At 41.4% G+C, this 16,483-nt stretch overlaps 1 protein-coding gene across 1 annotated transcript in view; it reads right to left on the bottom strand.

Annotated features, from left to right (window-relative positions):
- LARS1 (leucyl-tRNA synthetase 1) overlaps positions 1–15,266 on the bottom strand; it is an 88,217-nt gene extending 72,951 nt beyond the window's left edge. The window contains exons 1-8 of the mRNA XM_075209675.1: positions 15,150–15,266; positions 11,852–11,970; positions 11,563–11,650; positions 10,860–10,940; positions 10,636–10,776; positions 7,144–7,305; positions 5,859–5,971; positions 4,929–4,992 (exon numbers count right to left, since the gene is read on the bottom strand). Coding sequence (XP_075065776.1) covers positions 4,929–4,992; positions 5,859–5,971; positions 7,144–7,305; positions 10,636–10,776; positions 10,860–10,940; positions 11,563–11,650; positions 11,852–11,970; positions 15,150–15,155 — 774 coding nt within the window. The 5' untranslated portion in view covers positions 15,156–15,266. The remainder of the gene's footprint in view (positions 1–4,928; positions 4,993–5,858; positions 5,972–7,143; positions 7,306–10,635; positions 10,777–10,859; positions 10,941–11,562; positions 11,651–11,851; positions 11,971–15,149) is intronic.
- Between the last annotated feature and the right edge of the window lie 1,217 nt (positions 15,267–16,483).

The raw sequence follows: 16,483 nt of genomic DNA, 5'->3' as shown, positions 1-16,483 counted from the left end.
CAACGTAGAAATCCTTTTACACACCTTATTCAAGGATTCAAAAAGCAGATGCTGTCAAACATTCAACACCAAATTTAAATCCCATGGTGCTACCGGAAGAACATATAGAGGCTGCACATTCATTCAGGGGGTGCTGCAAGTGTGCACATCAGGCATGACAGTGAGTCTTCTCTGAAAGACTGAAAGGGCTGACACTTGATCTTTAAGAGAACTAAGGTGCAAACCCACATCCAGCCCATCCTGCAAGAACATCAGTAACCTGATTAAACAAAAAGAGGTAGGATACCCCTTCTTTTCACACCAGGCAATATATGCCTTCCAGGCTCGATGATAAATTTTTGCTGAACCCGGTTTACGAGCCCAAAGCATGGTTTGCACCACACGTTCGGAAAAACCCTTAGCTGGCAAGATCATGACTTCAACAGCCACACCATTAAAGCCAGACGTTCCAAACCTAGACGACAAAAGGTTCCTCAAGTTAATAGGTCTGGGAGTAGTGGCAGACACCACGACTGACCCTGTTGCCATGGAGAGCACGTTGGTGAACCAGGTCTTCCGAGGCCAATCCAGCGCTACTAGAAGCACAGGAAAACCCTCTCTCTTTACCTATTTTAAACACCCGTGGAAGCATGACTACTGATGGGAAAAGGTACACTAAGCATTACCTCCAAGGAACAGACATGGCGTCTACTGAGACAGCCAGAAGATCTCTTGTGTGAGAGCAGAAGCGGTGGACCTTGTGGTTCAACCGAGACGCCATCATGTTGACAACCGGCTGAGTCCACCTGTCCATCAACTGGTGAAACACCTCCAAATGAAGGGACCATTCGCCCGGATGCAAAGTCTGCCTGCTTAGGAAATCGGCATCTCAATTTTCTATTCCAGGAATAATGATGGCCGCTGGAACGTGAGCCAAGGGACTCTTGGTGCCACCGTTGTGGTATTCTCCGACTGAATCTTTACCGGCCTTCCCTGCAGCAAATGTTGTGCGCTTATAAGAGCACGGAACACTACCTGCAGTTCCAATACATTGATTGGAAGCTTTAGTCCAAAGACCCTGAAAGCGAGCGTGAAGACAGACAGCCCCCCAACCCCGAAGGCTGGCTTTCGTTGTGATCAAGGTCCAATCCCAGACGCAGAATGGACGACCCATGCAGAGATTTGGCTTCTGCAACCACCAAAGAGCGAGTGACGCACCTGCGGAGACAGGCTGAATACCTGGCCCGACAGATTCAGATGGGATTTGTTCCACTTCTACAGAAGTTCCAAATAGGACTCCCTTGCGTGAAACGGAGCAAACTGGACCACCTCCAAAGTCAATACCATTTTGGCTAGAACTTTCTGTACAAGCAGAAACCGCAGAGGCAGATATATGTGCCCCAATCAGACCCGCGTCCAGAGCCAACTCTCCTAAAAAAAAATATGTCACCCTCTGAATTTGCTCCACTAACGGAAGCAGTTCACAGGACGGTCTCCCTGCCAACAAACCTTCAAACAGCTGTTCTGACCAGCGTTCTACAGCCTTGCTGACCCACACTGATGCCAAGGCGGGCAGCAGAGAGACACCAGAAACCATGAAAATAGACTTAAGGACAGCCTCGAGTTTACGGTCTGTACCATATTTAAGAATGGCTGCGTTGGAAAGAGGGACAGTAGTCACCTCGGCCATCCTTGCAACTGGAGTATCCTCACATGGAGGTGCTTCCCATTTAGCAAGAACCTCAGGAGGAAATGAATAACATGACTGCAGCCGACGAGACACCTGGAACTTCTGATCTGGGAAAGCCCAAGGCTCAGCCAACAAATCTTCCAATTGGGAAGAAGCAGGGAAAGACAAAGATTTCTTTGTCCGTCGCACAAAAAGAGAAGGCTCTGCAGCGTCAGGAACAGCCTCTTCAGGAATATCTAGTACCTGACGCACACCTATATTAATTCCTCCACACTCCGACGATCACAATGAACCTCCTCCACCACAGAAGAAGCATCCATGTCAGAATCCACCGCTAATTCACCCTCCTTCTGGGCAGAACAGTCAGAATCTGACTCTTTCTCTGCAGGGGTGCCTCCACCCGCTTGCACTTACGTGAGGGAGACTGTGTAGCAGACTGCAACATCCACTTTAAAGAGGAGGAGAACGAAAACAAACCTTGTACCGAGGACGCAAGCCCCCATACCTAGGCCGGTTCTACAGAATTCGCCTCCACAGGACCTGCCGGACCTTGATTTAGTTAATCAGAATCCACTTCACACGCAACGGAAGAAAGGGAATTAGAAGAAGGACCGCCCACAGACTGAGACCGCACCAACTGCGCACGTTCAGCCACAGTATTGGAAAGAGATCGAGCCCAAATGGGCTCCGCCGATTCAGAACCAACACCTACTGGTGCACACGGCATGCGATCTTCAGACTGACAGGCTGCGCACAAAGCCTGCGAGTCTGACTGTCCAGATGGTAACTCAACATTAATTTAACAATACAAGCAACACAGGTGAACTTCAACATTTTAGTTACCCCAGCCATAACCCACATGGATTTTCCCCTATCCTATATGTTAACAGATGGGACAAAACACAGATGAAACAGTCAAATAAACAGTGGAAAAACAAAAAACAAAAACACAGTATATAAGACAAGCAGCACACAAATCTAAAACAGAAAGTGAGCCTGCAATACAGCCAAACAGCCCCATAGTCTAAATGACAAAACCTTGGGAAACAACCACCCCCAACCCATTATCGTACAGGACAGAAAAAGAGAGAGGCTGGAGCTGTAAAATGGTTGCCTATTCTGGTGTCCGCACAAAAAGAAGCAAGAGACCACCAAGGAAAAAGTGCAATAGAGGAAAAACTCTCTCCCGCACTGGATTGGTAGGCTTCCAGCAGGACAACCCCCTCCACGAATCAATGCCTAGCAGGACTCACTATCTTAGTGACCATAGCCTGGCCTAGTCCCACAAGCATAACTCAAAGGCTGCCTCTAGTAAGAGACCACTTATTTAGGGGACACACTGCAATTTTCTACCCCAACCCCTCACCAAGAACTGTGCTGGGTGAGCGTGCATTTACCGGCTGCTATCCCTCCTCACGCAGTGGCTGCAGCTTGTTACGTTCTTAACAGCAGTGGAATACAGGCACAGCCTGCGACAACTGTGCCAGGCTCCATGGAGGGTTTAAACCACGATGGGAGAGTGGGGACTGGTATTGGAGGCGCCTCCACGGTACCTACGTCCCCCTCTACAGACGGCGCACAGCCATTTGTACTGCGCACTGTGAGCAACTGCTGACACTTTACACATAATAGCAGAAACTGACAAGCGCGGCTGCCACTCTAAGCCAGAGGGTGTCACATAATCGGAGGCAGAAGCCTCCAGTTTACAAATAAATGAAAAATAACTGAAAATAAAATAAATAGGGCTGCAGTACAGCCCACACACCGGGAACTTAAACTAAACTGGCTAAACAGGAAGAGGAGCATAGAGAGGGAGGAGCTAGGGTTTTTTGTTTTTTTTTAAAGTGCCAGATCGCCCAGCCCCTATTCTATACCCCAAAGGATGTTAGAGAAAAATAATTTAAGCAAGTGCTGCAAGATTTCTATACAGGAACAACTAAAAGAACTTCATAGCTACCAAGCATACATGAATATTTATAGTAACATACACAGGTGTGCCTAGTCAATTTGTTGAGTTAGCATCTGTAATTGCGTGGTTCTCACCTCTTATACAAATAGGAGTTGAGCACACTTTAAAAGACATTTCATAATTTGTAAGCATTATTAGATCAACAAGGTAAACTAATATATTTACTTACATCAAGAAAATTGGATAATTTTAAATTAATTATCTTTATTTTGTCACCGTCTGCCCCTTTAAAAAAAAACTTGGTGCCTTAGAGTATTTTTTTTTATACACAGTAGACTTCTTGTCAGTAACCCCACTCAAGGTTTCTGAAAAGCACATTTTGACACCTGTGCAGGCCACACTGGCACCTACACAGCTGCTCAAAATAATTTACTGTATGTGTCAAAGTGGCGCGACGCACCAGGGCTAGATTTGTATGTTGCTGTGCCTGAGCAAATAAACATCACCATTAGTAAATATCCTGCTGTGTTCCTGTAATCCACAGATAAACACTTATCTTCCACTAGGCTGTCATGAACCCAGCCAGTCAGTCTGCAAGCTACCCAGTAGTCATTATCTAAAGTGTTGTGTTGGCATTTTGCATGGCACATGATGAGCAACCAGAAATGTTAAAATCTTGGTGTTTGGCCCGATAACCAAAACAAGGGGATCTGCCAACAACCACATAGAATAGATCTGACTGTAGAGGTCAAGCTGAACAATTGAACCAGGTAATGATCAATCAGTTCTGTAAACTGATAGGTAGCCACACAGCCTACAATTTCCTCTAGGATCGATGCATCAGAAACAAATACTGATTTTGGGGCAATTTATCTCAGTTACGTGACAAGATCATCATGTGCGTGGGAAGTTTGAGAAGCATGGTATGGGCTACCAACCTTTCTGATCTGCTTGCAGCAAGTAGAACACAAATTTTACACAAACTATACATTACTTTATGTTCCCTTTGATTGTAAGCATGGGAGCAGGGCATGCTTACCTCTGTCTGCATTACCCAGTATCTTATGTTATTGTGTTTGTCTCCAATTGTAAAACACTACAGAATCTGCTGGCGCTATATAAATAATAATGATGATGGATGATGATGATGATGATGAATGTGGAGGTTCTAGTTAACATTTTTACAGGAGCAATTCTGTGTCTGCTAAACATAAATACAAACTTTTTAGAGAGGTCTGAGGCACAGTGAAGAGCTTGTTGAAGCTAGACTGTGTTTTGAGGATTAGTAAAGACAATAATCACTACTGCAATAGTGCAATAACATTAAACTAAAAATTAGGCGAAAATCACCTCTCCAGTCTGTCGATCATGATCCATGCATGGCTGACCATCTCGTGGTGAATAAATGGTGTACCTGAAAACAACACAAGTTGGCAATTAAAAAAATGACAATTTCCTAAAACGCAACAACTTTTCTCAAGAACACCCACAAAGTAAAACAACAAAACATTTTACAATATCATTACACCTGCCTGAACAAAGCACAAAGACTGCTAATCACAATGAATTTAGAAACCAATCAAAGCTCAGAAACGTTGGTGCTGATGCATATGCTAGACATAGTTTTATGCTCTTGCTATGTGCAGGCCAGGACAAACATGGAGTATTGCATATCAAGCTATTATCTGGACCTTTCAAACTATGCGGCCCCTGAGAATTTATTGTCTGTATGAACAGCAGACAGTAACCCCTAAACTACAGAAATCATTAAGTCCAGGGATGTGCCCACTTTGTAACTATTGTCTGGTGATCACCAGAATACGTCCAGAGACAGTGGGGGGGGGGCTAAGGGGTTCTCATGCTCAGATCTCTCCCACCCTGGCTTCAGTAAACACATGGGTATCTTCATTTAATGCATTAGTTTGCCTAGTTTTAAACATGTGCTACTCATATTACTCCTACACATTTTGTGCATTCCATAATATTTGCTGGTTTTGGAAAAGTGAATTAATGCAAGAACCATAAAGTATTTTCTTCTCATTTTTTTTTTTAAATACACTTTTGCTTTTAGTACACTTTCAATAAAAAAAGAAATAAAAAAAATATATCTTTTTAAAGCTATTTTGTGTAGAAAGTGTCTGTACGTTACTAAAATTCTATTAGTCAACTTATAAATCCTGTCAGAGACTAAGTCATCTGAAAAAGCAAGGTATACACTAAAAATTATTGTATTGAAGAGATTCAGAAACCTCAATTTAATAACAATAATCAGAATCTTACCTCTTGCCAAATTTGATTTTGCTCCTTTCCCTCAAGGTTAAGAATTGCCATTTTACAAAAGAGTCATAGTATGGGTTAACATCAGTGGTGATGAAGGAACGACGCCAATCGACCTGGAAATGAACAAAGTTTATGTTGAGTGTAACAACCCTTAAAACAGGTGGGGATGATCACTAATGGTAAAACATTACATGGGACATTACCACAATAAGTCCCATTGTATCAGTAAGTGAAGCTCCTGTTGTTTAGGAACAGCTGTTTGTGCAAAGAGCATATGGCTACAGTATATGCAAATGATCAAGCCAAGCAGATGCACATTTAAAATTACTTTGGACAGTCTTTTTACAGACCCCTATAAAACAGTGATACCTAGCATAGAAGGTTCCAAAATACTATAACTATAAACTGGGTCACATAGAAATCCATATGGTTTGATCTGCTCAAGAGGCTGCACATTTTTAGTAAGTGTAAGGTCTCTAACACAGACATGACGTGGTCTTCTACAGGTCTGACGTTTTAACAATTAATATTCACAAGTAATATCCACCATCCTGCAGATGTCTATTTCCTGTCTTAAATCAGACAGACAATCACAATCATCAATATATGAGGCACCACAGATTCCACAGCGCTGGACAGTCAGCAATACACAAACAGAATATAATACAAACAAATACTGGAGAAAGAACAAAAGAATAGCAGAAGACAACTTACATCATCATTAATCCTTTAGAAGACCACAAGGCGGTAGAGAGGGTGCTGCTCATCAGGGCTAACATTTTAGAGGGGTGAAGAAACAACTGAAGACGATTGGGGGTAGTAGGAAACAAGTAGAAGAGGCAGACAAGTGTGAAGAGGCAGCTCTTGAAAGATTGGAGGTTAGGAGGGAATCTGGCCAGACAAGGCAGCGAGTTACAATACAGCTAAGGTGATGGAGGGGCTGACAAATCCACAATCGTGTCTGTCAATAAATGACCCAAGTGTAAAATAAATCTGTGGCAAAGTGGATTAGATTTCAATGATGGGCTGCTTACTGGCCAAAGGTTATATTACCATAGACTTGAATAGAATGCAGTGGGTATAAATACAGGTCATACAAGGTAATTCAGACAGGACATTATCTTCTAATAAATCATAGAAGAGGAGGTACTCTCATTCATTCCCATCAAAGCCTGTACCAGGTAAGCCTATATTTGTGGCTGCAGTGTGAACACCTTTATTATTTTTCTATGCTGCTTTCATTCAAGGGATTTAGGAGCACTACATTAAATAGTACTTAACTTACCTTTAACCCCATACTCTTAAGGTCTTCTATCGCCATAGGAGGAAAGTAACCAAGCCAGTGTTCAGCCTCTGAAAAGCTTACTATCTCTTCATCTGAGAGGCCTAGAGACTTCATAATACCCCATTGGTATTTTGATGAACCAGTCTTTGCAGCTGCTTTACTCTGTAAAACAGTAAAATAAAAGCTATAATTCAGAGAATTATGGGCAACAAACTTTCTTTTGTCAGAGTGTATCAAAAACAACCCATATCACCAAAAGTACAAAGTGAAACAGTTCTGTTGTGCCACTACAATGAGATAATAGACATAAAAAGCATATTTACTAGTGTGTCCCCCACCATGATGCGAGTGGCAGTGGTGTAAAGATTTTATTTTTTTTTATTATTATTTTTTTTTAGTTTAACACCTGTTAAATCAATGCCAATTGATGTTAACTAGTGACATCATAAAATGGCCAGATTTACATACAAAATACAAATAATGTTGAAGAATATATTTTCATGTTTTTTGTTGTTTTTTTAACACTGCCTAAAAGAGACATTTCAATTTTAAACAATGGTAGATTACTATGAGGCTGTACTGTTTATGCTAGACTGCATGACAGGTACACTTCAAAGTGCATCTGAAGGATAAAAGTTAGCCATTAACCTCTGACCACCTAGCTTTCTGCTAGTCTGGGAATGAGGGAAGGATAGGGGTTAAAATGACAATCAGTTTCTGATTCAGTTTGGGCGAATCGTACACTCTCTCTCAAGGCTTTGAGAAACTGGGGTTTACATTACAAAACACATTGCCAAAGGAAGTCACGATAAATCCTTTTCTCCGATTCCTTCTGGGGGACACTGCTACCATGGAGTTGTAGTTAACTAGTTAAATTGTTACGTGTAACCTACTGACAGATCCCTCCCCTCTGCAACCCCCCTGTAGCTACTCAGTGTAATTCTAAAGCCCCAAGGAAGGGGAGAAAAAAGAAGCTCCCACTGACCTGGTGTCATGGGTAATCATGCGACTGGGCACAGGTTGATTCTCATTGATGTAAGCATACTTAATTGTTGATATATGCCATCTCGAAAAGCTCTGTTTGAAAGCAGGCCAAGCCCGTTTATGGGGATCATACAATACAAAAAGAGAATCTGAACGTCTAATGTGTGCGGTCCGATGAACATATATGTCTAATGCCCTGACCACATCCAAAAGCTCAGTCTGGTTATCTACAAAAGGAGTAGAAGGCTTTTGAAAAACTGGAACTACAATTTCTTGGTTTAAGTGAAACCCCGATACTACCTTGGGTTGAAAGGACGGAACAGTGCGGAGGACCGCCCTGTCATCATGAAAAATAAGGTATGGTTCCCTGCATGAGAGAGGCCTAAGTTTTGACACTCTGCAAGCTGAAGCAATTGCTAATAGAAAAACCACCTTCCACGTCAAGAACTTAAGGTCTGTTGACTGTAAAGGCTCAAAAGGAGGAGACTTAAGCATTGAAGTACCAAATTAAGATCCCATGGAGCAGTGGGTGGTACATTGGGAGACAATGTGCAACACCCCCTGTAGAAAAGTCCGTATGTCTGACATGTCCGCCAACCGTAACTGAAAATAGACTGATAAGGCCGACACCTGAACCTTTAGGGAACCCAAACGGAGGCCCATTTCAAGACCATGTTGTAGAAAATCCATAAGACGAAGCAGATTAAAAGTCGCAGTATGGCGGTCTCTACTCTCATACCACCGTATGTGGGTTCGCCAAATCCTGTGATAAATACAAGCAGAAACAGGTTTCCTAGCCCGCAAAAAAGTGTTCACCACTCTGGAAAAGAACCCTTTTGACCGACAGAGGCTGGCTTCAACAGCCATGCCGTTAAAGCCATCCGAGGCAGGTCTTGATATCGAAAAGGTCCCTGAAGGAGGTCGTCGCAAAGAGGTAACCGAAACCCCTGAACGACCACCACGGACAGAATGTCTGTGAACCAGACCCTGCACGGCCATTTAGGCGTCACCAGTGTTACTGGCAGTCCTCCCTGCCTCAGAACGCGTGGAAGAACTGAGATTGGGGGAAATAAGTAACCCAACCTGAATTCCCAGTGCATTGTCAAGACATCTATGTCCACCACCAGCGGATCCCTGCCCCTTGAGCAGAACTTGGGAACCTGACTGTTGTACCTCGATTCCATGAGGTCCAGATCTGGAAGACCCCACAGAAAGAAGAGAAGCAACGCAGTCCAACATCGCCTGACTTCTTTTGGGATCCAACAGGAAGGAGGTGGGAAAGAAGACGAAAGGGCCTGACCCACTAGACCAGTGGTTCCCAAACTGTGTGCCTAGGCTCCCTGGGGTGCCTTGGCAATCTCACAGGGGTGCCTCGGCCAGGGCCAGTGGTAAGCAAGGCGAGGGACTACTTGGTAATTATTTTGGCTTAGGGGTGCCTTGAAAAAATGATGGAGACCCTAAGGGTGCCTTGAACTGAAAAAGTTTGGGATCCACTGCACTAGACTGATCATGTAGAGTCTTTTCATAATCCCCTGAATCCATCGATCTGGGGAGGATCCTATCCACTGTTCCCTGAACAACTGCAGAAGCCCCCCCACTCCCGTAGGCACGAGGAGAGGAGGATGAGAGTAAAGCTGCAGGATTATCTTGCAGCTTGGGATGGATCTTGGCACCCTAGGACATATCATCATAGCCTCTTCTGTGGGGGAGGGTGGGGTATATAGCTCTAGTATCCAGCTCATCCCCTCTGTACTTCAGCAGTCTCTTAGCCCCAAATGTGTGTCGCTTATATTATATAAGGTCACCATTGGGTCTTGCTGCTGTTCATCAATTATTTCAATCAATGTATGGAATTACCTACACCCCCCCCCCCCATCTGAGGGAGGAACTTGGTAGTGGCCATAAAAATGCAGCACCATCGCTCTGAATCGCAGCACTCTATACCCAAAGTTAGCGCCGGTCATCAGGTACCACCAAGTGTGACAATGGCTTATGAAGCCGCCTGTCACACTTCCATCTCCACACTGTGAGAGCCTGCCGGCTCTCAACCGCGATATTATTAAGTAAAATAAGAATGAAAGGAAAAATAAAACCTTACTAATCTACACTAGTCAGAAGTACATAAACCCAACTCCAAATTAACTAGTCAAGTGTCAACTCCCACACTCTCCAACTACAACCCCATGGTAGCAGTGTCCCCCAGAAGGATGAAAGAGAAACAAATATTACAAATCTCAAATAGTACTGTTTAGTTGCAATATAGCCTGGTAAAGCTGTATGTTTTCTTTCAAATAAAAAGGTGAATTTATATATATATATATATATATATATATATATATATATATATATATATATATATATATACACACATATACACACACACACACACACATACACACACACAACATAAATGGAAAACAAACTGGAAATAATTTTGAAATAGTAAAATTGATGTGAGTTTTTAACTTACAATTCACTGAAGTATTAGTTTTTAGTTTTGTATTTTACCTTCTTCCCCTTGGCTTTATCCTTGATAATCAGCTCATCCTCTTTCTTTGCAGGAATGTCTTCATCATCCTCCTCCTCTTCCGGGAACTGAGGTGGGCAGCCGTACAACTCCATCTCCCTCTTCAGTTTATCTGCACATGCCTGACACAACAGATTCAGGTTAGGAGACCAGTCCAAAGTAAGAAGAATGAACTGCAAACACATATGTCATGGCTGGAACTTACTTTGATGGGCATGCCAGTACAATGAAGACCAAAGGGAAACAAGCAGATCTTGCCTTTCAGTCTCTGGAATCCTACAGAAAACTAAAATAAAATATTTTAGTTTTTAAAATCTCACAATGTACAGAATGACAAATTCAGCCAAAACCTCAGTAAGTTATATTAACAGTGACATTACCATTTTGCCATTAACTGACACTTCTACTATACATTTAAAATAGAGATACAAGATATTGTACTTGATGTCGTACATGATGTTCAAGCTGGAAGAGACAAAGGCCTGTATACCAATATAATTAGTCTACGTAGCATGTTTTTAGAACAGGCACTATGTGAGCACTACAGCCAGCAGTGTGTGTTATAATGACCACTGACCACCAGTCTGACCAGTTCTGGCAGGTGTGGGCAATAACCTCCAACAATTTTGCAATATTACTGCGAGGTATTACACTGCCCCTACCCACCTGCTTCTTAATGCCACCCAGCTGGCAAAAATTTCTGGGGAGAACACTGCATTTCATTAACTTTATATAAGCAACTATCATAACAAGATTATCAAGAGATAAAGACTATTCAAATTGTACAGAGGGAGTTTCTGTAAGTTTGACAAATGTTCTAAGGGAAATCTATCCTCCCCTGAGGTTAATTTGTGTGTAACAAGACATGCCATGTACTGTTTTATTGTAGGGAAAGCTGGATTCCTTACCTCACATTTAGAGAGGGAGAATGTGTGACCCAGGTGAAGACGACCATTCATGTACGGATAGGGAAAGGTCACCAGGTACTTGCCTTTGCTATGATGGTAAGAAGACACATCTGGTTATACATCATCCTTTGAACTACAGAAGCAAAAGCCATCTGATACTAGACAGTTACCGATATGTAATCTTATGGACAGTAAATGTAAAAGGGGTAAAAATTGTAGAAACAGGGAACAATACTGGGTGTGTTTATAAATATTAGTTTGAAATAAGATGTAATAAAGCATATTCAACCTGTTCTGCTTCTGATGATCTGCAGCATTGACTTCGAAAACCTTTTGACCCTCCCATTTTACTTGGATTTCCTTTTCAATTTTCTTAAGAAAGTCAACCTTAGCTGTTCCCTTCCGTTCCTTTAACAGAAGCACATGATACATGATTATATTATACATAATTCAAACCTAGATAAAAATACTACATGTCAATGTTAGGACACTCATTGTTTCACTGAGAAAGCAATAACAAAACACTGAAGTAAAACACTTTCTGGCTATTAAGAAACTTGTCCAAATCTCTCAATATTTTTTGCTCTTTAAGGAATGGCATATTGCAAGATAACTTACCACTTACAAATAAGCCGTTGCAGCCAGGTTCACTGTAAATTTCAATAGTTGCACAATAAGTAACATGAGGTGGACCTACCAAAGAATGGTACATAAGGTGCAGCAAAGGACAAATAAATATATATATATATATATAGACACATTACTCACACGTGTAAATAATATACCATTTATATCATTTTTAATTAATTAGTTTTGAATAGTCTGTTTGCTACCATGAGGATTACTTTGAAAGTGGACAATGCTGTCTATAAATTGATAGCAACAAATTTTTGCAAAAAATGTAAATGTTTAGGTGCGATTGTGTGTTTTTAAATAGAACTCCCAATGCCTCAATTATAGGAGAAAACCAAATACCCCTGTCAACTTAAAATCCAATGTTTGACCGATACTCATGCAGCCACCACCACCACTGATGCATAATGGGATGGATGATTCTCTTGCCGTTAAACATCAAACCATTTTGATACTACAGAGCTGTCAGTCTGCACTCTAAATGAAAGAACTAGTAGCAGAGAGTAGAAGAGAATTGTAGAACAGGACTGACCAACACAGAGACATCTGTGGGAAAGTATCGGACAAATCAATCTACTGCAACGTATGAAATATCATTTTTTTTTTATATGGCCTGTCAGACCTGATAGGCAGGTTTACACTTTCACCTCCCGACAGATATTTTTGCCCTCCCAAAATGTAAACCAAGTTTTCTTTTAACTTTCAGTCTTTATCTATTGCAACTTATAAAAGCAACCATAAATTAACAGTTAATAACTCATCTATCCTTTCATCTATCATCATCATAATCATTTATATAGCGCCACTAATTCCGCAGCGCTGTACAGAGAACCCATTCACATCAGTCCCTGCCCCATTGGAGCTCACAGTCTAAATTCCCTAATATAGGCACACACTCACACACAGACAGACAGACACTAGGGTAAATTTTTGATAGCAGCCAATTAACCTACCAGTATGTTTTTGGAGTGTGGGAGGAAACCGGAGCACCCGGAGGAAACCCACGCAAACACAGGGAGAACATACAAACTCCACACAGATAAGGCCATGGTCGGGAATTGAACTCATGACCCCAGCGCTGTGAGGCAATAGTTTACTTTCTACAGAGCTGCAGTAGAATGTAAGGGTACCACTAAATAATACATTTTACATTCATGGTCATTTTGGGGCGCAAATGTTATTTAAATTATGCCTAAGGTATTTATGAAAGAGTAAGCAGCCCAGTTTTATAACAACTTTGTTTTAATGTACAATACATTTAAGAATTTACTAAGGCTATAGTATTAATGTTACATATTCAAAATTCTAACCCACTTTAGAGGTTCACTTTAAAAAGATGTTTAAAAATAAAAATAAAAATATTTCAAGAGTTTAATTTCAGGTTACAGCTAAATATGTTATGCTTTTACTCCTGATGCCTTTTGTCCATCTAAATATTTATAGAAAGTCTTGTTTATTTTATGTACCAATTTTGAAAATATATTCTATAATAGAATATATCACAGAAACCAAGAGAACAGAATCTGCTTAAAAGCATTAATATTGTACCAATTTGAGAATACATTCTCTTGTTGTCAGAACCCTTTAACAAAAATATGCAAAAGTGAAAAGAATATGTAGCATAATCTTCTCAAAACACGTCCTTCAGCAATGTGCAGGGATACATCTACATTCTGCAGGAACTGTGGCTAAATGGATATGTCTATATTATATTATATGTGTATTACCAGTGGTTGAAGTGGAAATTTACAAATAGGAAGCGATTGACATAGTCTGATAGAATGTTTGATAGTTTTATACTTTGATAGTTTTACAATGAAGGCAGTATATGTGGCAGTACGGCATACCACTGTCTACCAGCCCACTTCAACCACTGTGTATTACAGCAAGAATGACTGCTGTCTCCAACTGTAATATTTAAAAAAAAAAATACTGTAGTGCTGGTACTGTGTTTCGCAATCCTGCTGCCTTCATGTTTAAATAAAAATAAAACTATTGTGAAGTAGCATTAAAATGATCTGGGACCTTGGGCTGTACATGTGCCATCAACCCCCAACCGACACACGAATCTCGACTACATGTGAAACATGAATTATGTGGCAAGCCACGCGCTGCATGTGCTCTGCACCTCATTATGTATGTTTCACATGTGTTCGAGACTTACTTGGTCCTCCCATCGCACTCCTAGTCCAGGGCCCACCTATTTCCACTTGTCCAACATTATGCCCCCAACCCTTCTTACCCATGTTATATATGTTCTATGTATTTTACTAGCATGATGGGTACGAGGCCAAAGTCATGACTTGTTTTGTCTGTGCACATCTTTACCAACTGTTAACACTCTGTATTCCCAAATCATCACTTTACTGGCTCTGTTACATGTGTGAGCACATTTAAGTATGCATATGGTTGTGATATTATTACATTGGACTTTTAATAGATGCAAATAAAATCACTGTGTTTTACAATCACTGTCACCTGTAAGAACATACAATACTTGAACATATACAATTTAATACACCCTTTATGTTTAATTGAAGCATTAACAATTTGCGTTATAGTATTAACCTATTAGTATTAATATGGACATTTCTACTGGAGGTTGAATATAGAACAGCAATAGAAAACTCCAACAGTAATGAGTGCATTACTATGAATGATTTGACAGCATTAGGGAACAGGAATCTGGTGTCTGTCACTACTGTGCGGCAGAAAAAAAAATTACACTTGTGATTTTGAAGTATACGTCCTCATGATGTTAGATGAGCTGCAGCAGCCAAGTCACTCTAACCCTATCCCAAAGCTCTTGTAATAGAATTAGAACAAGTGAAAACAGTGTAGTGCAGTAAAATGACAACTGAGAAACTAACAGCTGGACCATGCACTCCGCTCTATTATCTCCGGCTCGCAATACCCTATAACGTGACACAGAAACCCTCGCTTATTGCACTGACCGTCATGATAAAGAATTCGTCAAGGCACAAACAGCTCGCACACTTGAAGGCTAAGCTCCACTATATGACAAACACACGTTGCCGGCTACCAAGAGGAAGCCACAGTTTTCTATGCAGAGCATACCGGTTATCGTAGTTTTTACCTTACAGAATAGTACACAACAGAGGGTGCCTAAGAACCACAACTCCCGGCATGCAACTAACCGGAGATTGCATCAGTTTTATTGACAAGTAACGTATTAGCTGACTTCTCCTATCGGAGAGGTACAATCCCATGATCCATAGCGAGCAGGCCTTAGAGAGAATGGTAATTGGTTCCAGTAGAAACTACTAAGGAAAGTAGATATTTCTATAAGATATGTAAAGTCAGCTTCTGTAAGGGCTAATATAATTATTGGTGAGAAAGTTTTACTCGGAGATGTAGACGTTTTATTACGCTGCCTAATTAGAGACAATAATTACCATCAAAGTAATTAGTAGCACCCTAAATAAGGATGTGGTTTAATGTGACAGTTATTGAATCATTCAATTCCTGTTACAATAATCGCTGCCCCTTATTGTGTTCTGTTAATTACTTAATGTTAAATCATGCATCTTACTAAGTAGTGTAATATGTGAAGGGTCACTGTGGAGCCCATATTGCAATTAGTCAGTACTTTGTGCTCCGGCTAGCTGATGGGTATGGGTAACCAATAACAGAGGAGCACCCCCAGGAATACACAGGTGTTTAACACAGTCAAATGTGAGCAGCTTTTAATGCTGTGGTGCAGTGCAAATGAAATATTAGGCGCCAGGTCATGTCAGTTAAAATAGAAACAAGTTTATTTATCTCCTCCAGCACAAAGAGCATACTGGTTGCATGTAAAGGTTGTATGACCACTTCCACTCCTCCAACAGACACTTGCAGTAATAAAAATACTTTGATAATTCACACACCCGTTGTAGGGACAGGTACTTCACAGCATCCGTCAGAGCTACTCATGTATACATGCAGACCTTAGGCATGGTCCTGAGGTTCTTGCACCTAACTAGTGCTCACCATCCCCTAACTCAGGGACCCTCTTTTCCAACTTTCAGCCACGCCGTCACCACACAGTGCCCCCCCCCCCCCTCAAGTTGATGGGGGTACTTTCCAAGGAGGCTGCTACTGCTGCTGTACAGTGTGCTTCCCCCTCTATCAGGGGACCTCCCATCATCTCTCTTATGGTAGCTGGAAATAATTATTTTATAGTTGTTACACATCCCTTATGTTACAGATTGTTACCATTGGGGAGCTGTATCCCTCTTACAGGGGTGCTTAACTCTTGTGCCTCATGGCATCTGCCACGCACTCC

Source organism: Mixophyes fleayi, chromosome 4, assembly GCF_038048845.1.
Source record: "Mixophyes fleayi isolate aMixFle1 chromosome 4, aMixFle1.hap1, whole genome shotgun sequence".
Classification (NCBI taxonomy): domain Eukaryota; kingdom Metazoa; phylum Chordata; class Amphibia; order Anura; family Limnodynastidae; genus Mixophyes; species Mixophyes fleayi.
This window is presented reverse-complemented; position numbering and strand designations above follow the sequence as displayed.